Source organism: Sorex fumeus, unplaced genomic scaffold (genome assembly GCF_029834395.1).
Source record: "Sorex fumeus unplaced genomic scaffold, SorFum_2.1 ptg000034l, whole genome shotgun sequence".
Classification (NCBI taxonomy): Eukaryota; Metazoa; Chordata; class Mammalia; order Eulipotyphla; family Soricidae; genus Sorex; species Sorex fumeus.
In genome coordinates this window covers 33850252-33872127 of record NW_026606091.1, presented here as the reverse complement: position 1 = coordinate 33872127, position 21876 = coordinate 33850252, and the positions used below count along the sequence as shown (strand labels likewise).

The 21876-nt window shown below is 58.8% G+C and overlaps 1 protein-coding gene across 1 annotated transcript in view; it reads right to left on the bottom strand.

Annotated features, from left to right (window-relative positions):
- The window catches only part of LOC130026637 (polypeptide N-acetylgalactosaminyltransferase 12-like), a 71029-nt gene that overhangs the window by 30865 nt on the left and 18288 nt on the right, over positions 1-21876 (bottom strand). Inside the window, exons 7-9 of the mRNA XM_056117468.1 lie at positions 20524-20570; positions 2147-2316; positions 902-1091 (exon numbers count right to left, since the gene is read on the bottom strand). Of these exons, the coding sequence (XP_055973443.1) occupies positions 902-1091; positions 2147-2316; positions 20524-20570 (407 nt within the window). The remainder of the gene's footprint in view (positions 1-901; positions 1092-2146; positions 2317-20523; positions 20571-21876) is intronic.

Here is a 21876-nt window from a genome sequence, read left to right as displayed (position 1 = left end):
TTGAAGACTACAGGGGTAAGAAGATAAAAAATAACCCAGGCGAGGGCCATCTGCTTCCTGTCCATGATTCTGCTCATGGTTTCCTAGTGACGCTAAGGAAGGTGGGGGCCAGAGACACAGGACCCCAGGGAAGGTGCCTGCCCGACAGGTGGCTGCCCTGGTTCAATCCCCGGCACCCCATGTGGTCCCCTGAACACCACCAGGAGTGATCCCTGAGCAGAGCCAAGAGTAAGCCCTGAGCACTCACGGGTAAGCCCCTTCACACACACAACTCCCCCCCAAAAAAATACAGGGGCTGGAGCCATAACACAGTGGGTAGGGCTTTTGCCTTCCACGCGGCTGACCCGGGTTTGATTCCCAGCATCCCATAGAATCCCCTGAACACCACCAGGAATAATTCCTGAGTACATGAGCCAGGAGTGACCCCTGTGCATTGCCGGGTGCGACCCATAAAAGCAAAAAATAAATATTAAATAAATACATAAGAGAAATTACTGTGAATCACCATTTCTGTGGGTCCCTTCAGACTTGACGAGCCCCAGGCAACACAGGTACTGGATGACCTGGGAAAGTCAGCCCAGCATGAAGGAAAGACGACCAAAATGTGCTGCCTAGGGCTGTGATCTGATAAGATCCACACCATCCTGTTCTTGGCCTCTCTGCCCACGGCAGCACTTTTCGATTCAGGCACCTGACCAGCGGCAGTAAAAGCAACTCCCCTGTACCAGCAAGCCGTGGGTACAGCAGCGCCTGATGCCCTCGAAGGCTCCCAGACCAGGGTCCCTGATCATGTGACCAGGGATGGAGCCGTGGACTGAGACTGGGGGACGGGGCAGCCAGGCCGAACCCGAGGCCCACGGACCTGGGTCTCCCGTGTTCCCACTGGGCACCGCCCCAGCACCTCTGCAGCAGCGGCTCCAGCCAGCCCTCGTGGCACTCGCAGTGGCAGTCCAGGAAGGTGAGGACATCGGCCTTGGCCCCCGAAGCCCCGAGCAACCGGGCGCGCACCAGGCCCTCCCTCTTGGTGGCACGGATGAGGCGCACCTTGGGCAGGTGGGCCAGCTCGGCTTCCAGGCGCTCCTTCAGGTGCTCTGGGGAGGAGAATGGGGCATCCGGCTCACTCCCGCCCTGCCCGGGCAAGGGAAGGCTGGGATGGAGAACTCTAGAACCACCAGCAACGTTCCCACGTGCCCCCCTTGGACCCAGACTCCCAGGTCTCAGGACTGTCAGGACTTGGTGCCCAGCTGGTTCTATCGGCATCGCCTCACGCTCACCTGCCCTGCACTCTGTCATGGGCAACGCTGTCATGGGCAACGCTAAATGACCCCGAATACTCTTCCCACGATTTCCAGCCAAGCACATGGCCACCACCCCAAAGACATCAGTCACCCAGGTTAAGATGTGTGATCCCCAACGCCCCACCTGGTCCTCTGAGCACACCAGGAGTGAGCCCTGAGCACAGTGCCAGGAGCAAGCCCGGAGAACGGCCCAGCGGGCCCCAGAACAAACAAGCGAGACTACAGTCCTGAGCGTCCCCTGCAGCCAGGTGTGGCCAGGTGACTGTTCTTCTGCAGGGTGGGAGGTGAGACCCCCTACTAGGTGCTGCCCAAGTCCCCTGGACACCCTTCAGTACAGGTGGGAGTGAGAGAGAGAGGGGAGGGGCAAGGCTGGGGCATCCCAGGGAGCACAGCACCCCAAAGAAGGCGAGTGTTCACCCCTGTCCCCACCCCTGGCCCCCACACCTGCCCTCACACCCTCCCTCACAGTTGGCCCCCAACACCTCTCCCCCACCTCTGTCCCCAAGACCTCTCTCTCACACCCACCCCCCAACACCTGCCCTCTACACCTGTTCCCCCATGCCTATAGCCCATACCTATCCCCAACACCTGTCCCCCACACCTGCTCCCACACCTGCCCTCTACAGCCATACCCCAACTGCACGGAGACGTTCCCTGTTATCTCCTGTAAATCACTGTTATCTAGAGCCTCCCAGAGAACAGCCCAGCACAGCTTTCAATTAGAACCCGTCTACAGTGAGAACCAGACAGAGCTCAGAGGCAAGAGCAGGGGAGGGGAGGATGGGCGTCAAGGGAGGGCGGGGTGGGGGGAGCGGAGGCCAGGGCAGGGTAGAGGGGAGGCCAGGCACCTCTATCGCTGTAATCATCCACCAGGATGACCTCCTCCAGCAGGATGTCTGGGGACGTCTCGAGGACACTGTAAACGGTGCGAAGGAGGGTTGACCAAGCTTCGTTATAAAACACGATGATCACGGACGTCGTTGGCAGACTTTCATAATTGTACTTCTGCTCTCTGCACCTGCAGAAGCAACACAGCCTCAGGGACGGGGAACACCCTGCACCGGGGCATCCCAGGCCTGGCACGGTGCTTCGAAGGACCTCTGAAGGGAACGTCAATCATGGTTGAGACCTGCCATAGAATTTGGTCGCATCTTCTAGAAATGCTTTGCCCTGGAGCCTCCTGGAAGCCTCGGTAGCTCCCAAGAAAGGTTGTACAATGACACCCAAAAAGCCTGAAGTCACTCTGGTAAGGGCAGGCTGGGTCTCCCTATAAGTCGTACTGTTGACATGGCCTCCAGGGCCAGATTGCCCAATGATGAACCTGGCTCAGATCCAATGCTACAGGGCCATCCCTGGGCCGGGATGGGATCCCCCAGAGCCAAACTTGATGGTGCCCAGGAGGCAGGCAGTGTCCAAGGAGGCACTTGGGTCTTTTCACACGGTCCCCTGACCCTGAGCTCTCTCCCTGCTCTGAGGTTGTGTATTTAAGCTGGGCAGCAACGCTCACAGTTGTGCCACCCAAAACCTAGGCAGGCTCCAAAGACAGGAAGACGGTTCCATCCTCAGGCTGTGCAGGTTTCACCTCTGTCCACTCCCACTTCAACCCCACTGCCCAGCTTCTACTCAGCTCTCTCCTCCTCTGCCTGGCACCCTCACTGCCCTCCTTCCAGAACCACCTGGAAAAAGCCCTGTGTGGAGAACACCTGTGTGGGGTGGCCGCTCCCTCCGGCCGTCGCCCGTTCCTGCATACCACAAACTCATGTACCCTCCACTCATCCCCTCCTCCCATGCCCCAAGTCTCCTCACAGACATGTTTGACTCATGTGAGGCTTGGGGCTGGGGCACAGGAATGCTAGGGACTCTGGTGGACACCACGGGGCAGCCTTGTGGGGAGAGGAGGTTCGGGAACACGTATATCTGGCCGAGAATCAAATCCATCTCTGATGGTGCGGCACAGGGTCACTGTGGGCTTGTGCTGTATGGGGAGCCTGTGGGCAGTGAAGGGTTCCACACTGGGGTGAGGCTCTGGGCAGAGAAATTCCATCCAGTCCTTGAGAGGTTTGGGAAATACCTGGAGGTTTGCAGGTCCTTTACCTGAGGCATGATCTGGCCACTAGGGGGCCTGGCACCCAGGAAGAATTGGGGGCAAGGTGGGGGCTCTTCCTGGTGGGCACTGCAGCGGGGGTGTAGACACAACAGGCACCATGGGCATGTCATGTCAGGTTCTGATCCATGGTGAGACCCCCACAGGACAGCTCATGCTTCATCAAGAAGCATGAGCCGTTCCCTGGCAGGACCCGCCCCACCCAATGCCACACGCCCACACAGGCTGGGATGCATCCATTTGGAGAAACAATCTTGGAAACAGGACAGTGGCTGTCAGGGAGAGTGATTCAGCCCTCTCCCCTCTCTCTCCTCTGCCACCAATTCATGATCCCCTAAACTGTCCCAGGTAGTGCCTAGAACTCAGTTGCTGACTGTTCCAGCCTCCATCCTTTTCAGGACGTCCTTTCCCAGAATAGAAAAAGTGCACTGGAGGAGGGGGAGCTCTCGGCTCAGACTTTTGCTTGGTCTGTAGCCTATGATTCTGTCTGCCAAGCCTAAGGGGAGGGAACCAAGCAGGCAACAAGAGGCAGAAGCGAAAAACTAGGCAGGACCTCTGAGAGACCCACTCTAGGAGGAGGCCAAGATGGATGGGTCAGTAATCACCAAATTTGACAAGAATCAAATGTGAGGTTTGCTCTGACAAAATGCTGAGCAAAACCAAATGGCAACCGGCTGAGTGGACAGCAACATTCCTGGAGTCAGAGATCACCTTGTCCCAGGTGAGGAAGACAAGACTTATCGCCCACCTGGTGACAGGAAGCCACCAGGCTTCATTCCAGGTTCCTTACCATTGACCCACGAACAGATGACTAGGAGCAGACCAAGACAACCCCAAAGGCCCCTTCATCTAACCCAGGGCGCGGGTGTACCGTTGCCTCACCTGAGGTTCGGAGAGTCCACCCGGGAGCGCCCCCAGTAAGATACTCCTATTTCCTTAACTTTATTTCTATGTCTCTGTCCCTCTGTATGACCCGGACGGCGTTCCCAACTCTCTCACCGAGGAAGAGAGTGAGAGCAGTTTGCCCGAGCAGGAATGGAAGAGGCTCACGGGAACGCTCAAACAATGGAGCTTAGAAACTGGAGTCACTACTGTGGGAGCACCTGAGAGCAGTAGGCACCACTGTTTGTTAGATGAAAGTTGTTACCGCAGAATCGAGGTAGCCTGTAAACAACTTACATAATTATGCTCTGACCTGCTAATGCCCGTTTGGGGGTAGCTGGATAGAGCCTGCACATGTGGAATACACTGGGATGCTTCTGGCAAACTCTTGGGTGCCACATGTGTCTTGGTGAGACTCTGTATGATCCTAAAAGGAAAAACTCCAAAGACAGTCGTTCAATGGGAGAACAGCTCTCCCCACCGGCAAGGGGTGAGAGGGGTCAAGCTGCTGATCCCCACAGTCTCCCAGCTCCCCAAACCTCAAGGCAAACCTGGACTTGGTGTTTCCAGAGCCCAGGGACCCAGAGGCCAGACACGGGGAGCTAAGCCCAGAGCCCCGTAGAGGCTGCGAGAGGGTGTGCAGGACAGGGTGAGTTGTGCAGAACCGTGAGAGTGAATGGGCGACCCCAGGCCCATGGTGCAGGTAGAGGGGCAGGGCTATGAACTGGGCACCGAGGGGTAAACCAGGAGCTGCCTGTGACTGCCCTGGGCTGCCTTACCAGGAGTGTGACTCCCAGTAGAAATGTGACTGGCAGGAAGGGGCATGGCTGACCAAATTCCTGGAAATGACTGGAACAGGATGGCTCTTCTTTCTGAGGCTTTTCCATCTGGTCTGACACATGGATCTGGACACAATTCTTGTCACCAGTAGAGTGTCACTCAGCCAAGGCTGTCCCATCAGGTCCAGGCGTGCAGGAACAAAGAGGAGTCAGGGCCTGGTTCTCTATTTCATGGGGTCTGACCGTGCTGTGATGGTGGCGGTGGGACTTGTATTAGGGAACCCGATGGTCCACACAGAAGTGGGGCGCTATTCTCAGGGATCAGCTCTGTACAGACTCGGGGACACTAGAAACATGTTCCATCTACAGCCCCATCCTGCTCCACTGATAACACAATGTCTTCCTGCCAGGGCAGGTGCCATGGAGAGGGGCCCTGGCTGAGGGGACAGCACCTTGGACCCACCTGCTGCAGGAGCACTTTCAAGTTCTCATCCTGAGAAACCTGATGTGGCCACTAGGGGGCAAAGTGGGGTCTGTCCCTGGTGCCACTGCAGAGTGGAATGGGGAAACGGGCACCAGGGGCAGGGGAGGCCATGGAGGTGCTGCAGTGGAAGGCAGGGCTCTGGGTGCTGCATCCTGCCCTCCCTCCTGGGGACGCATTGGTGATTGAGACCTTCAACCCTTGGGGTGGACTCTCCTGGGGTCATTGACAGGCTTCACACAGGGGCAGGCAGGTGACGCGTCTTGGCATGGTGACATGGCCGAGGCTTCCCACAATCTAGAAGCAATTGTCAACTACTGGCCAGACCTGCCCCGCCCAGTGACACACACACCCACACAGGCCTGGGATAGATCCATTTATTGCAACAATCGTGAAAATCAGACAGTGGCGGTCAGGGAGAAAGCCCGCCTTCCTCCTTCCCTCTTCTCAGCCAGCAATACAAAGTCCCCAAACAGCCCCAAAGAGTGTGTAGAATCCGGTCACTGTATGGTACCAGCGGCCGAGCTTCAGGGCTGTCATGCGCAGAAACAGGACCCCACAATGGGGAGGGGAGAGCTGAGTTGTAACTTCTGACCTCCAAATCATTGTTTGCTAGTGCTGGCGCGATATAACTGCCATCCTGATCCCTCTGACCTTGTGGAGGGGGACATCTCGGCCCCTCCAATACCTGGGGTCTAGTGTGAGGGGACACATCGGCACCCCCCGATCCTGGCATCTAGTGGTGGGGGGCATCTCTGGCCCCCCTCGATCAATGGCGTCTACTGGTAGGGGGAGGCATCTCTGCTCCCCCATCCTTGGCGTCTAGTGATTGGGGGGGCATCTCTGGCCCCACCGATCCCTGGCGTCTAGTGGTGGGGGCCATATCTGCCCCCCTGATAAATGGCGTCTAGTGGTGGGGGGGCATGTCTGGCCCCCCCTCGATCAATGGCGTCTAGTGGTGGGGGGAGGCATCTCTGGCCCCCCCGATCCCTGGCGTCTAGTGGTTGGGGGGGCAACTCTGGCCCCCCCAATCCCTCGTGTCTAGTGGTGGGGGGGCATCTCTGACCCCCCATCCCTGGCATCTAGTGGTGTGGAGCCATCACTGGCCCCCCCGATCCCTGTTGTCTAGTGGTGGGGGGGCATCTCTGGCCCCCCGATCCCTGGCGTCTAGTGGTGGGGATGCATCACTGGACCCCCCATCCCTGGCGTCTAGTGGTGGGGGGGCATCTCTGGACCCCCGATCCCTGGTGTCTAGTGGTGGGGAGGCATCACTGGCCCCCCCGATCCCTGTTGTCTAGTGGTGGGGGGGCATCTCTGGCCCCCCCGATCCCTGGCGTCTAGTGGTGGGGAGGCATCACTGGCCCCCCCATCCCTGGCATCTAGTGGTGGGGGGGCATTTGTGGCCCCCCCGATTCCTGGTGTCTAGTGGTGGGGGGGGCATCACTGGCCCCCCCATCCCTGGCGTTTAGTGGTGGGGGGGCATTTGTGGCCCCCCCGATCCCTGGTGTCTAGTGGTGGGGGGGCATCACTGGCCCCCTGATCCCTGGTGTCTAGTGGTGGGGGGGCATCTCTGGCTCCCCCTTGATCCTTGCCCTCTAGTGGGGGGGGGGAATCTCTGCCTCCCCTGATCCCTGGCGTCTAGTGATGGGGGGGCATATTTGCCCCCCCTTGATCCTTGCCCTCTAGTGGGGGGGGGAATCTCTGGCCCCCCCCGATCCCTGGTGTCTAGTGGGGGGGCATCTCTGGCCCCCCCTTGATCCTTGCCCTCTAGTGGGGGGGGAATCTCTGGCCCCCCCAATCCCTGGAGTCTAGTGGGGGGGGCATCTCTGGCCCCCCTTGATCCTTGCCCTCTAGTGGGGGGGGAAATCTCTAGCCCCGCCCGATCCCTGGCGTCTAGTGGTGGGGGGGCATCTCTGGCCCCCCCTTGATCCTTGCTCTCTAGTGGGGGCGGAATCTCTGCCCCCCCACCCGATCCCTGGCGTCTAGTGCTGGGGGGGATCTCTGGCCCCCCCTTGATCATTGCCCTCTAGTGGGGGGGGAATCTCTGGCCCCCCCAATCCCTGGCGTCTAGTGGTGGGGGGGCATCTCTGGCCCCCCCTTGATCCTTGCCCTCTAGTGGGGAGGGGAATCTGTGGCCCCCCCCGATCCCTGGCGTCTAGTGGGGGGGGGCATCTCTGGCCCCCCCTTGATCCTTGCCCTCTAGTGGGGGGGGAATCTCTGGCCCCCCGATCCCTGGCGTCTAGTGGTGGGGGGGCATCTCTGGCCCCCCTTTGATCCTTTCCCTCTAGTGGGGGGGGAATCTCTGGCCCCCCCCGTTCCCTGGCGTCTAGTGGGGGGGCATCTCTGGCACCCCCATTTCCTGGGGTCTAGTGGAGGGGGAAACTGTGCCCCTTGATCCCTGGGGTGCCTTGGGGTGGGGACATTTCTTACCCCACATCTCGGGGTCCAGTGGATGGAGACTTTACTGTCCCCCTGATCTCCCGTTTCTTGAGATGGGTAATAGTTGTGCCTTTGCCCTGATCCCTGGTCTTGCAGTGAGGGATATCCCTGGTTCTAGTGGAGGGAGAAGAGCAAAGGGCAGATGAAGAAGGCAGAACTCGGGTGGCGTGGGGAGGACGGGGCTGGGCTAGATCAATTGGGTGAGAGCAGCAGCGTGCGTCGGAGCAGTAAAATCGAGGTGTCAGCGGGGTGTCAGGCTGCCAGTGCAGTTCTTGCTGACCAGCTGCGTTTTCTGGATTTTCGGCGGGTCATTACGGGACCTGGGTCCGATGTGGGTGGACTCCTCTTCCTTAAGGACAGCAACAGGAGCGTCTCTGGATCTCACACAGGCCATGGTCCCTGCCCCCTGGGACTTGACTGACTCCTCCAGCTCCTGGACTCTGGCACTCCTCCTGCCTGGCCTCCTGTGCCTCCTCCTTGTCTGTGGCCTCCAGCTCCTCACGTTTTGTGTCCAGGAGCACCTGTGTGTTGTTCGTCTCCACGCCAATCCCTTTGGAGTGGATGGGATGTGGGGCAGCATAAGGGTCTCAGCCAAGCAGGGGAGGTGGGGGGCTGGGGGTGGGGCCGCCTGTCTCCCCTCCCCAGTAGCACCACCCTCTGACCCAAAGGGGCTTCTCCCTGTCACTCACCCTTTTCCGGGACTCCTTTCCACTTTACCAGGTTCTGCAGCTGCTGTTTCTGCTGCTGAGTCCCACAGAAGAGCACCTGGGGTGAAGGCACTAGGTGAGGAGGCAGGTCTAGGGCCTTCCTGCCCCAGAGCCCGTGGCCCCTCTCTCACCTGGTCTCCCTCAGCTCCCTGATGGCGGCCTCCTCAGGGCCTGCTGCCTTGGTGGCACCTGCAGCAGCTGGTCTATGGGCTGCTTCTGCCGCAGCATCCGCTGGTACAGCTGTTCCTCCTTGGAGCCCAGGTGACTGCGGGCATCCAGGTGCTCTTGTCGGCAGCTATGTGCATTTCCAGGTACCAGCAGAAAATTCCCCCGGGAAGCCACTGGCACTGCACCTTTTCGTCGTGCACCGGCATCTGTGGGAGGTAGGACAATGTCTGTGAGGACAGGCAGCAGGGCCGACTACTTCCCAGCCAGGAGATGCAGGGCTCAGAACCTCAGCCACAGGACCCCATGGCGTCTTTGTCCCAGAGCCTAGGAGTTGGGTCTCCCTCTGACTCGGACCCTGACTCCTACCTGGCAACTGCCAACTCCAGAACCCTCTGTGTAGTGTGGGCCAGTCAGTGCCACCACAGCCCTCAGGGCATTCTGACCTGTCCTTCCTGCCATCACCCAAGGCAGGCTCTTGGCCTCACAGGGGGTCTCACCAGCCCATTTCACAGACCAGGAAAGTCACAGCCCAGAAGACTGAATTGTTATGCCCCAAGAATACCCCAGGGTGGAGGGGAGCTGATGGCCAGCAAACCCCTGCACCCTCTCTCAAAACTCTTCGTGTTCGGCAACTTTTCGTGGGCTCACAGTGAAGACATGTTGGAATGATAGGTGATAATTGGAGATGATAGGAGACTCGCTCAGCTCCAAGACTGGGGAATGTTACCCAGACCCCTTCCACTGTTACAGAGACACAACTCGAGCCTGGCCGGGCTCCCGGCCGGCCACCCCACAGCCCTCAGACTCCAGGCGGCACTGTGCCCGCTTCTCTCACCCCAGCTCAGTCCCCTCAGCCCCCACTCGCATCCGCAGTTGTTCTACGGGTTCACCCGTTGTTCCTGGAACCTCCTGCCTCCACCTGTCCTTGGAAATGTTGTCAACGATGTGGCTGTTTTGGGGGCACCCAGAGGCTAGTAAACCTGAGAGGAAGCAGACAGTCAAGGACCCCAGAACTTCAACCGCACCCAAACTTCATGGTCCACAGCCCCGACTCTTGGTTCATCCTGCTCATCTCGGGGGCTGCTCATTTCTCACCCCCGTCTGCTGCTCCGGGCCCCTTTCTAAGTAGATTCTTTCCTGCTTTGGACCCACTGGAGCCCTCCTGGCAGTGCTGGCAGGGACACGAGGGACAACGAGAAACAAGCGTTCTATGTCCCGGCCCTAGAGCTCTCTGCATTTTTATGGTCGTAACATTCTGGGGAGTGGACAGCAGACCCCTTCTCCTCTGGCTGCCCGCAGAGCAGGACACAGGTGCGGAGGGACAGGGAGACTCACCCAGCTCCTGCTCCCAGCCTGTCTCCCCTGTAACAGTGCCCCATTCACAGGGCCCCTCCCTCAACACTCCGAAGTCACTCCTCCCCGCCTTGCCCTCCTCAGACATCACATGCTTCAAGCTCCTGGTGCTGTGCACCATCCCAAATCACTCTCCCCTAAAGGATGACGCTCTGCCAAGCAATCTTCCGCCTTTATAAGATTCACTTGATGTTTTAAAATTATGTTCTTTCAGCTCTTTCTGTCCCAAACAAGAGGGGAGGGGTGTTTTCGCACAGTTAGACCCACTGCCAGGAGGGTCTGTGATGAGGGGTTGGGAGTCGGGGACCCTGCTTTGACTCCCCAGCTCCTCAGTGCTGCCCTGAGCTCCCACCCCCATTGTTTCCTGAGCTGGGCGGACCAGTGTCCAGCCACTCAGGTCTTTGGACAGCAGGAGCCCAGGTGGTCCTATTCTGGGGACAGGAACGGACAGGTCCTGGAGAGGGGCTCTCTGGGGACTCCCATCCCAGAGTCCCGGGAGACCCTGACGAGGACAGAGACTGCTGGGGACAAAACTGCCGGAAGACTTGCTGGAAATGGGCCCGGGCTTGATCCTGTGCCCTCGGGGCCATACACTGACCAGTGCAGGACCAACGCAGGGCCTTTTCTTACCGTCCGTTGCGCTCTGCCAATTTCCAACGTTCCCCTAGAAATGACCCCTAGAGGTGACCCGTAGATGACCCGTAGAAGGGTCAACATCCGGACGTGAGCCCTAGATGACCCCTCGAAGGGTCAACAGGGGGAAGGTGTGTTGGGGCCACTTCTCCCTCAAGCATCCTTGAGAAAGGGTGCCCCGAGGGTCGGGGCCACGAGCTTTTTTATAGGCAGGGAAGGGGGTGTGGCCTCGGGGCTGCAACCCCATTGGCCAGGGAGAAATCTAGAGCTCCCAGGGGTAACCTCACAATGAAGGCTGCACCAGCCTCTGCCCTGGTGGGCCTGACGGGCCTCCCCGCCCCCACCCGGACCCTCGGGCACTGCCCCCTACCGACGATGGTGGCTTGGAACTCTGTGGGCCCCACGGTGGGCCAGGAGCACTGACCCTTTCGGTCTCCCGTAGCTCAGTCCACGACGTTCTCATTCCCAGAGATCACGTCCCCCCATGCCCAGGCTGGGCTGCAGCTGCCAGGATTAGCCCCTGAGCACCCCTAGGTCTGGCCTGGCTGCTGCTGTGGGAGCCCAGCGAGCCTGGCAGAGGGGCTGTCCTGGTCGCTGTCCCCACCGCCCGTCACTCCCCAGGCCCCTCTCCTTTCTCTCCTTGGAGACCCTGCCCTCCCTGCCCTTCCTCTATCCTCTCCTCAGGTCCGCAGAGTTCTTGCTCCCGCCTTATCCGGTGTCCACGTTCTCTCTGTCCTCTCACTGCTTCCTCCCAGACTGGCAGCAGCCAGTTTGTGGGGCCATGAGCCCCCAGACCCAGTCAGTCCCTGACCAATTCCCCCTGTTGCTCAGAGACTTCCCTTCTTAAGTCCTGGAGGGCTCTTAATGACCCCATAGAACCTCCCAACCCCAGCTCTGCCCCTTTCTCTGAGGCTCAGTCCATCCTACTGGGAGCTGGACACCAGACTTGGCCTTGGGGAAGCTGGACACTTCTCTGGTGTTGCTCCCAGCCTGTTCTGGAAATCCCTCTCAATACACACACTCCCAACTTGGGCCACTCAGCCTGGCCACGCTGCCCTCACGAGTCCTGCAGCCTGAAAGGAACCCCAACTCCCCCATATCGCCCGTGCCCACTATGGCATCCATGAATGCACCTGTCCTACCTGCCCTGAGCACATTCAGGCCCCAGTGTTCTCCGGCTGTCTACTGTAGCTCTGACATCTCCCCCTCTCACTTTCGCTGGGCTGAGAATCAAATCCATCTCTGATGGTGGGGCATAGGGTCACTGTGGGCTTGTGCTGTCTGGGGACCCTGTGGGCAGTGAAGGGTTCCACACTGGGGTGAGGCTCTGGGCAGAGAAAGTCCATCCAGTCCTTGAGAGGTTTGGGAAATACCTGGAGGTTTGCAGGTCCTTTACCAGAGGCATGATCTGGCCACTAGGGGGCCTGGCACCCATGAAGCATTGGGGGCAAGGTGGGGGCTCTTCCCGGTGGGCACTGCAGAGGGGGTGTAGATGCAACAGGCACCATGGGTATGGGCATGTCATGTCAGGTTCTGATCCATGGGGAGACCCCCACAGGACGGCTCATTCTTCATCAAGAACCATGAGCCGTTCCCTGGCAGGACCCACCCACCCAATGCCACACACCCACACAGGCTGGGATGCATCCATTTGTAGAAACAATCTTGGAAACAGGACAGTGGCTGTCAGGGAGACTGATTCAGCCCTCTCCCCTCTCTCTCCTCTGCCACCAATTCATGATCCCCGAAACTGTCCCAGGTAGTGCCTAGAACTCAGTTGCTGACTGTTCCAGCCTCCATCCTTTTCAGGACTTCCTTTCCCAGAATAGAAACAGTGCACTGGAGGAGGGGGAGCTCTCGGCTCAGACTTTTGCTTGGTCTGTAGCCCATGAACCGAAGGTTTGAGTGTTGCCTCGTTTTCCCTGGGCCAAGGAGGGGTAGATGGTTGTACCCAAGTGCCGTTTGAAAATCGGATGCTCTAAATGAGTGTTTCCTCTAAGCACTGAGATCCTTCCAAGTACTGCTTCATTGACCCTCATGGCCTGTGTACATACCTGAGAGGTTTGGGGTTTGTGGGGATCTCTATTTGCTCCAGCCTTTGTGATCAGCAGACCCTGTGGTGCCAGGGAACGTTCTTGACCTCAAGCATCCCAAGCCTGTACTGAGTCTCTTGAGACTTCTTTCTGGCCTTCTGGACCGAATTTTAACTCAAAAAGTGGAAAATGCCCTGGACCATGCAAGGACAGTCCACAAACCGGAAATATCTCAACATTTAGGTACTAAAGCAGGGGTGAGAGGCATTCTCCACTCCTCTCTCCTGGGGTATCGTCTAAGGTGGGGTGTGGGGAGGTGGTCATTTCTTATTGCTACTCTTTGGACTATTTCTATGGGGGTCAGTATTTCTGCTCTGGGGACTTCTAATTGTGAAGTGTTGGAGGACATGTCTCCTACCTGATCTCTGTTCTCTGTTGTGGGACATTTCACCCCCCAGAGCTCTTGTGTCTAGTATTGGAAAACAATTTCCCCAAAATCCCTAGTTTTTTTTTCTGGAGGAAATTTCAGCTCTGCTCATACCTGGTGCCAAGTTATTGTGAACATTTCTGTCCCTGGAACCCTGCTGTCTATTGTTACGGGAAACCTCTGCACCCCATGTTACTGGTGCCTACTGCTTAGGGCCTTTATTTGCCTCCCAGACCACTAGTGTCTATTAGTAGGGGACATATCTGCCCCCCACATCCCCGGTGCCCAGTGTTGGGGGACATTTCTGCCTCCAGATGCACAGTCCTCCCCACACCGCCAGCTTGTCCTTCTTGACTGTTACCACCTCCAGCTCCTCGGGCTTTATGATCTCCACTGTGTTTGCCTCCACTTCAGTGCCCTTAGATTGACTGAAACTGGATAGACTGAGGGGCAGCCCCAGGCTCTCAGCCAACCAAGGGAGGTGGAGGGCTCGGGGGCAGAGTCAGCCTGATTCTGTCCTCCCCCCCCCCCCCCCGGGTATCCTGCCTCCTGACCCTCATTGGGGGCTTCTCCCTCCTAAGGACACTGACATTCACAATTTCAGGACACCTTTGTGTCAAAGCAGCAGCCAAGTCCTGTAAACAACCTACATAATCATGCTGTGACCTGCTAATGCCTCTTTGGGGGATAGCTGGGTAGAGCCGGCACACATGGAATACACTGGGATGCTTCCGGCAAACTCTTGGGTGCCACCTGTGTCTTGGCGAGACTCTGCAAGATCCTAAGAGGAAAAACTCCAAGACAGTCTTTCAATGTCCAGGGAGAACAGCTCTCCCCACCGGCAAGGGTGAATAGGGGAGAGCCTCTGATCCCCACAGTCTCTCAGCTCCCCAAACCTGGACTTGGTGTTTCCCGATCCCAGGAACCCAGAGGCAGGACACGGGGAGCTAAGCCTAGAGCCCCAGTAGAGGCTGCGAGAGGGTATGAAGGACATGTGTGAGGTGTGTAGAACCGTGTGAGTGAACTGGCGACCCCAGGCCCATGGTGCAGGTAGAGGGGCAGGGCTATGAACTGGGCACCGAAGGGTAAACCAGGAGCTGCCCTTGCCTGCCCTGGGCAGCCTTACCAGGAGTGTGAGTCTCAGTAGGAATGTGACAGGCAGGAAGGGGCATGGCTGACCAAATTCCTGGAACTTACTGGAACAGGATGGTTCTTCCTTCTGAGGCGCTGCCATCTGCTCTGACCCATAGATCTGGACACACTTCTTCTCACCAGTAGTGTCTCATTCAGCCAAGGCTGTACAACAGGTCTGGGTGTGCAGGAGCAAAGAGGAGTCAGGGCCTGATGCTTTCTTACATGGGGTCTGGCCGGACTGCTGACAGGTGACAGTGGGACTTGTATTAGGGAATCTGATGGTCCACAAAGAAGTGGGGCGCTATTATCAGGGATCAGCTCCATACAGACTCGGGGACACTAGAAACATGTTCCATCCACGGCCCCATCCTGCTCCACTGATAACACACTGTCTTCCTGCCGGGACGGGTGCCATGGAGAGGGACCCTGGCTAAGGGGACAGCACCTTGGACCCACCTGCTGTAGGAACACTTTCAAGTCCTCATCATGAGAAACCTGATGTGGCCACTAGGGGGCAAAGTGGGGTCTGTCCCTGGTGCACTGCAGAGGGGAATGGGGAAACAGGCACCAGGGGCAGGGGAGGCCATGGAGGTGCTGCAGTGGAAGGCAGGGCTCTGGGTGCTGCATCCTGCCCTCCGTCCTGGGGACGCATCTGTGATTGAGACCTTCAACCCTTGGGGTGGACTCTCCTGGGGTCATTGACAGGCTTCACACAGGGGCAGGCAGGTGAAGCGTCTTGGCATGGTGACATGGCCAAGGCTTCCCACAATCTAGAAGCAATTGTCAACTACTGGCCAGACCTGCCCCGCCCAGTGACACACACACCCACACAGGCCTGGGATAGATCCATTTATTGCAACAATCGTGAAAATCAGACAGTGGCAGTCAGGGAGAAAGCCCGCCTTCCTCCTTCCCCTCTTCTCAGCCAGCAATACAAAGTCCCCAAACAGCCCCAAAGAGTGTGTAGAATCCGGTCACTGTATGGTACCAGCGGCCAAGCTTCAGGGCTGTCATGCGCAGAAACAGGACCCCACAATGGGGAGGGGAGAGCTGAGTTGTAACTTCTGACCTCCAAATCATTGTTTGCTAGTGCTGGCGGGATATATCTGCCATCCTGATCCCTCGGATCTTGTGGAGAGGGACATTTCTTCCCCACTGTTTCCTGGGGACTAGTGTGGGGGGGGGGGTAACATCTCGGCCCTTCTGATCCCTCGGACCTTGTGGAGGGGGACATCTCGGCCCCCCCGATCCCTGGCGTCTAGTGGTGGGGGGGACATCTCGTCACCCCCCAATCCTGGCATCTAGTGGTGGGGGGGCATCTCTGGCCCCCCCGATCAATCGCGTCAAGTGTTGGGGGGCATCTCTGGCCCCCCCATCCCTGGCATCTAGTGGTTGGGGGAGCATCTCTGGCCCCACCGATCCCTGGCGGCTAGTGGTGGGGGGCATCTCTGCCCCCCCCGATCAATGGCGTCTAGTGGTGGGGGGGCATTTCTGGCCCCCCCTCGATAAATGGCGTCTAGTGGGGGGGGGCAACTCTGGCCCCCCCAATCCCTGGTGTCTAGTGGTTGCGGGGCATCTCTGGCCCCCCCATCCCTGGCATCTCGTGGTTGGGGGGGGCATCTCTGGCCCCCCCGATCCCTGGCGTCTAGTGGTGGGGAGGCATCACTGGCCCCCCCGATCCCTGGCGTCTAGTGGTGGGGGAGCATCTCTGACCCCCCCGATCCCTGGTGTCTAGTGGTAGGGGGCATCTCTGCCCCCCCTTGATGCTTGCCGTCTTGTGGGGGGGGAATCTCTGCCCCCCCCGATCCCTGGCGTCTAGTGTTGGGGGGGCATTTCTGGCCCCCCGTCGATAAATGGCGTCTAGTGGTGGGGCGGCAACTCTGGCCCCCCCGATCCCTGGCGTCTAGTGGTGGGGATGCATCACTGGCCCCCATGATCCCTGGCGTCTAGTGGTGGGGGGGCATCTCTGACCCCCCCCGATCTCTGGTGTCTAGTGGTGGGGGGCATCTCTGCCCCCCCTTGATCCTTGCCGTATTGTGGGGGGGAATCTCTGCCCCCCCGATCCCTGGCGTCTAGTGGGGGGGCATCTCTGGCCCCCCCATCCCTGGCGTCTAGTGGTGGGGGGGATCTATGGCCCCCCCGATCCCTGGTGTCTAGTGGTGGGGGGCATCTCTGCCCCCCTTGATCCTTGCCGTCTTGTGGGGGGGAATCTCTGCCCCCCCGATCCCTGGTTTCTAGTGATGGGGGGGCATCTCTGGCCCCCCCATCCCTGGCGTCTAGTGGTGGGGGGGCATCTTTGCCCCCCCCGATCCGTGGGGTCTAGTGGGGTAGACATTTCTGCCCCCCTGATCCCACGGTCTAGTGCAGGGGGAAACTGTGCCCCCTGATACCTGAGGGGTCCAGGGGTGGGGACATTTCTTCCCCCACATCTCTGGGTCTAGTGGAAGGAGACTTTACTGTCCCCCTGATATCCTGTGTATTGAGATGGAGAATAGTTGTGGCTTTGCCCTGATCCCTGGTCTTGCAGTGAGGGATCTCCCTGGTTCTAGTAGAGGAAGAAGAGCAAAGGGCCAAGGCGGAAGGCAGAACTCGGGTGGCATGGGGAGGACGGGGCTGGGCTAGATCAATTGGGTGAGAGCAGCAGGGTGCGTAGGTGCCGTAAAATCGAGGTGTCAGCTGGGTGTCAGGCTGCCAGTGGAGCTCTTGCTGACCAGCTGCGTTTTCTGGATTTTCGGCGGGTCATTACAGGACCTGGGTCCGATGTGGGTGGACTCCTCTTCCTTAAGGACAGCAACAGGAGCGTCTCTGGATCTCACACAGGCCATGGTCCCTGCCCCCTGGCACTTGACTGACTCCTCCAGCTCCTGGACTCTGGCACTCCTCCTGCCTGGCCTCTTGTGCCTCCTCCTTCTCTGTGGCCTCCAGCTCCTCACGTTTTGTGTCCAGGAGCACCTGTGTGTTGTTCGTCTCCACGCCAATCCCTTTGGAGTGGATGGGATGTGGGGCAGCATTAGGGTCTCAGCCAAGCAGGGGAGGTGGGGGGCTGGGGGTGGGGCCGCCTGGCTCCCCTCCCCAGTAGCCCCGCCCTCTGACCCACAGGGGCTTCTCCCTGTCACTCACCCTTTTCCGGGACTCCTTTCCACTTTACCAGGTTCTGCAGCTGCTGTTTCTGCTGCTGAGTCCCACAGAAGAGCACCTGGGGTGAAGGCACTAGGTGAGGAGGCAGGTCTAGGGCCTTCCTGCCCCAGAGCCCGTGGCCCCTCTCTCACCTGGTCTCCCTCAGCTCCCTGATGGCGGCCTCCAGCAGGGCCTGCTGCCTTGGTGGCACCTGCAGCAGCTGGTCTATGGGCTGTTTTTGCCGCAGCATCCGCTGGTACAGCTGCTCCTCCTTGGAGCCCAGGTGACTGCGGGCGTCCAGGTGCTCTTGTCGGCAGCTATGTGCATTTCCAGGTACCAGCAGAATCGGCCCCAGGGAGGCCACTAGCACGGCACCTTTTAGTCCTGCCCTGGCATCTGTGGGAGGTAGGACAGTGTCTGTGAGGACAGGCAGGAGGACCGACTACATCCCAGCCAGGAGATGCAGGGCTCAGACTCTCAGCCACAGGCCCCCATGGCGTCTTTGTCCCAGAGCCTAGGAGTTGGGTCTCCCTCTGCCTCGGACCCTGACTCCTACCTGGCAACTGCCAACTCCAGACCCCTCTGTGTAGTGTGGGCCAGTCAGTGCCACCACAGCACTCAGGGCATTCTGACCTGTCCTTCCTGCCATCACACAAGGCAGGCTCTTGGCCTCACAGGGGGTCTCAACGGCCCATTTCACAGACTAGGAAAGTCACAGCCCAGAAGACTGAATTGTTATGCCCCAAGAATACCCCAGGGTGGAGGGGAGCTGATGGCCGGCAAACCCTGTACCCTCTCACAAATCTCTTGGTGTACAGCAACTTTTCGTGGGCTTGCAGTGAAGACATGTTGGAATGATAGGTGATAATTGGAGATGATAGGAGACTCGCTCAGCTCCAAGACTGGGGAATGTTACCCAGAACCCTTCCACTGTTACAGAGACACAACTCGAGCCTGGCCGGGCTCCCGCCCGGCCACCCCACAGCCCTCAGACTCCAGGCGTCACTGCGCCCGCTTCTCTCACCCCAGCTCAGTCCCCTCGGCCCACACTCGCATCCGCAGTTGTTCTCCGGGTTCGCCCGTTGTTCCTGGAACCTCCTGCCTCCACCTGTCCTTCGAAATGTTTTCAACGATGTGGCTGTTTCAGGGGCACCCAGAGGCCGGTAAATCTGAGAGGAAGCAGACAGTCAAGGACCCCAGACCTTCAACCCCACCCAAATTTCATGGTCCACAGCCCGGACTCTTGGTTCCTCCTGCTCATCTCGGGGGCTGCTCATTTCTCACCGCCATCTGCTGCTCCGGGCCCCTTAAAAAGTGGATTCTTTCCTGCTTTGGACCCACTGGAGCCCTCCTGGCAGTGCTGGCAGGGACACGAGGGACAACTAGAAACAAGCGTTCTATGTCCCGGCCCTAGAGCTCTCTGCATTTTCAGGGTCGTAACATTCCGGGGAGTGGACAGCTGACCCCATTTCCTCTGGCTGCCCGCAGAGCAGGACACAGGTGTGGAGTGACAGGGAGACTCGCCCAGCTCCTGCTCCCAGCCTGTCTCCCGTGTCACAATGCCCCATTCACAGGGCCCCTCCCTGGAAACTCGAAGTCAGTCCTCCCCGACTTGCCCTCCTCAGACATCACAGACTTCAAGCTCCTGGTGCTGTGCACCAGCCCAAATCACTCAACTCTTAAGGATGACGCTCTAAATTGCAAACTTCTGCCTTTATCAGATACACTTGATGTTTTAAAATTCTGTTCCTTCAGCTCTTTCTGTCCCAAACAATAGGGGAAGGGTGTTTTTGCACAGTTAAACCCACTGCCAGGAGGGTCTGTGGTGAGGTTTCTGGGAGTCGGGACCCTGCTTTGACTCCCCAGCTCCTCAGTGATGCCCTGAGCTCCCACCCCCATTGTTTCCTGAGCTGGGTGGGCCAGTGTCCAGCCACCCAGCTCTTTGGTCAGTGCGAGCCCAGGAGATCCTATTCTGGTGGCAGGAGGAAACAGGGCCTGGAGAGAGGGTCTCTGGGGACTCCCATCCCAGAGTCCCGGGAGACCCTGGCGAGGACAGAAGTTGCTGGAGGACAAGACTGCCTGAAAACGTGGCTGTCAATGGGCGGAGGCTTTATCCTGGGCCTCCTGGCCACACACTGACCAGTGCAGAACCAGCGCATGGCCCAGGGTTGGCGGGTTAGCACCGACCTAGCACTTTTTCTTCCCATCTTTTCATGCTCTGCCAATTTCCAATGATCCCTTAGGGAAAGGGTCAACATGCAGAAGGTGCAATGGGGCCACTTCTCCCTTAAGCCTCCTTGAGAGAGGGTGTCCCGAGGGGCGGGGCCACGAGCATTTCTATTGGCAGGGATGTGGCCGTGGCCTCAGGACACTCTGAGTGATTCCTCCCTGCCTTGCCCTCCTCAGACATCACAGGCTTCAAACTCCTGGTGCCAAGCACCAGCCCAAATCATTCACCCCTAACGGAGGAGGCGCTGCCATGTGACTCTCCGCCTTTACAAGATATATCTGATGTTTTAAAATTCTGTTCTTCCATCTCTTTCTGTCCTAAATTAGACGGGAAGGGTGTGGTCGTACAGTAGGAGGTTTTTGGCAGGAGGGTCTGTGGTGAGGGGTCTGTGTACCCAGGGACCCTGCTTTGATTCCGCAGCACCACTGAGGCAGCTCCTCAGCATTGCCCTGAGCTCCCAACCCCATTGTTTCCTGAGCTGGGGAGCCAGTGTCCAGCCACCCAGGTCTTTGGACAGCAGAAGCCCAGGAGGTCCTATTCTGGGGACAGGAACGGACAGGTCCTGGAGAGGGGCTCTCTGGGGACTCCGATCCCAGAGTCCCGGGAGACCCTGACGAGGACAGAGGCTGCTGGGGACAAAACTGCCGGAAGTCTTGCTGGAAATGGGCCCGGGCTTGATCCTGTGCCCTCGGGGCCATACACTGACCAGTGCAGGACCAACGCAGGGCCTTTTCTTACCGTCCGTTGCGCTCTTCCAATTTCGAACGATCCGCTAGAGATGACACCTAGAGGTGACCCGTAGATGACCCGTGGAAGGGTCACCGTCTGGAGGTGACCCCTGGATGACCCCTCGAAGGGTCAACAGGGGGAAGGTGTGATGGGGCCACTTCTCCCTCAAGCATCCTTGAGAGAGGGTCCCCGAGGGGCGGGGCCACGAGCTTTTTTTATAGGCAGGGAAGGGGGCGTGGCCTCGGGGCTGCAACCCCATTGGCCAGGGAGAAATCTAGAGCTCCCATGGGTAACCTCACAATGAAGGCTGCACCAGCCTCTGCCCTGGTGGGCCTGACGGGCCTCCCCGCCCCCACCCGGACCCTCGGGCACTGCCCCCTACCGACGATGGTGGCTTGGAACTCTGTGGGCCCCACGGTGGGCCAGGAGCACTGACCCTTTCGGTCTCCCGTAGCTCAGTCCACGACTTTCTCATTCCCAGAGATCATGTCCCCCCATGACCAGGCTGGGGTGCAGATGCCAGGATTAGCCCCTGAGCACCCCTATGTCTGGCCTGGCTGCTGCTGTGGGAGCCCAGCGAGCCTGGCAGAGGGGCTGTCCTGGACGCTGTCCCCACCGCCCCTCACTCCCTGCCCCTCTCCTTTGTCTCCTTGGAGCCCCTGTCCCCCTGCCCTGCCCCTCTCCTTTCCTGAAGCCCGCAGAATTCTTGCTCCCGCCTTATACGGTGTCCACATTCTCTCTGTCCTTCTGTCTCTGCTTCCTCCCAGACTGTCAGCAGCCAGTTTGTGGGGCCTTTGAGCCCCCAGACCCAGTCAGTCCCTGACCAATTCCCCCTGTTGCTCAGAGACTTCCCTTTCTGAGTCCTGGAGGGCTCTTAATGACCCCATAGAACCTCCCCACCCAGCTCTGCCCCTTTCTATGAGACTCAGTCTATGCTACTGGGAGCTGGACACCAGACTTGGCCTTGGGGAACCTTGATGCTTCTCTGGTGTTGATCCCGGCCTGCTCTGGAAATCCCTCTCAATACACACACTCCCAGCTAGGGCCACTCAGCCTGGCCACGCTGCCCTCACGAGTCCTGCAGCCTGAAAGCAACCCCAACTCCCCCATATCGCCTGTGCCCATTATGGCATCCACGAATGCACCTGTCCTCCCTGCCCTGAGCACATTCAGGCCCCAGTGGTCTCCGTCTGTCTCCTGTAGCTCTGACATCTCCCCCCTCTCACTTTCGCTGTGCTGAGAATCAAATTTATCTCTGATGGTGGGGCACAGGGTCACTGTGGGCTTGTGCTGTCTGGGGAGCCTGTGGGCAGTGAAGGGTTCCACACTGGGGTGAGGCTCTGGGCAGAGAAAGTCCATCCA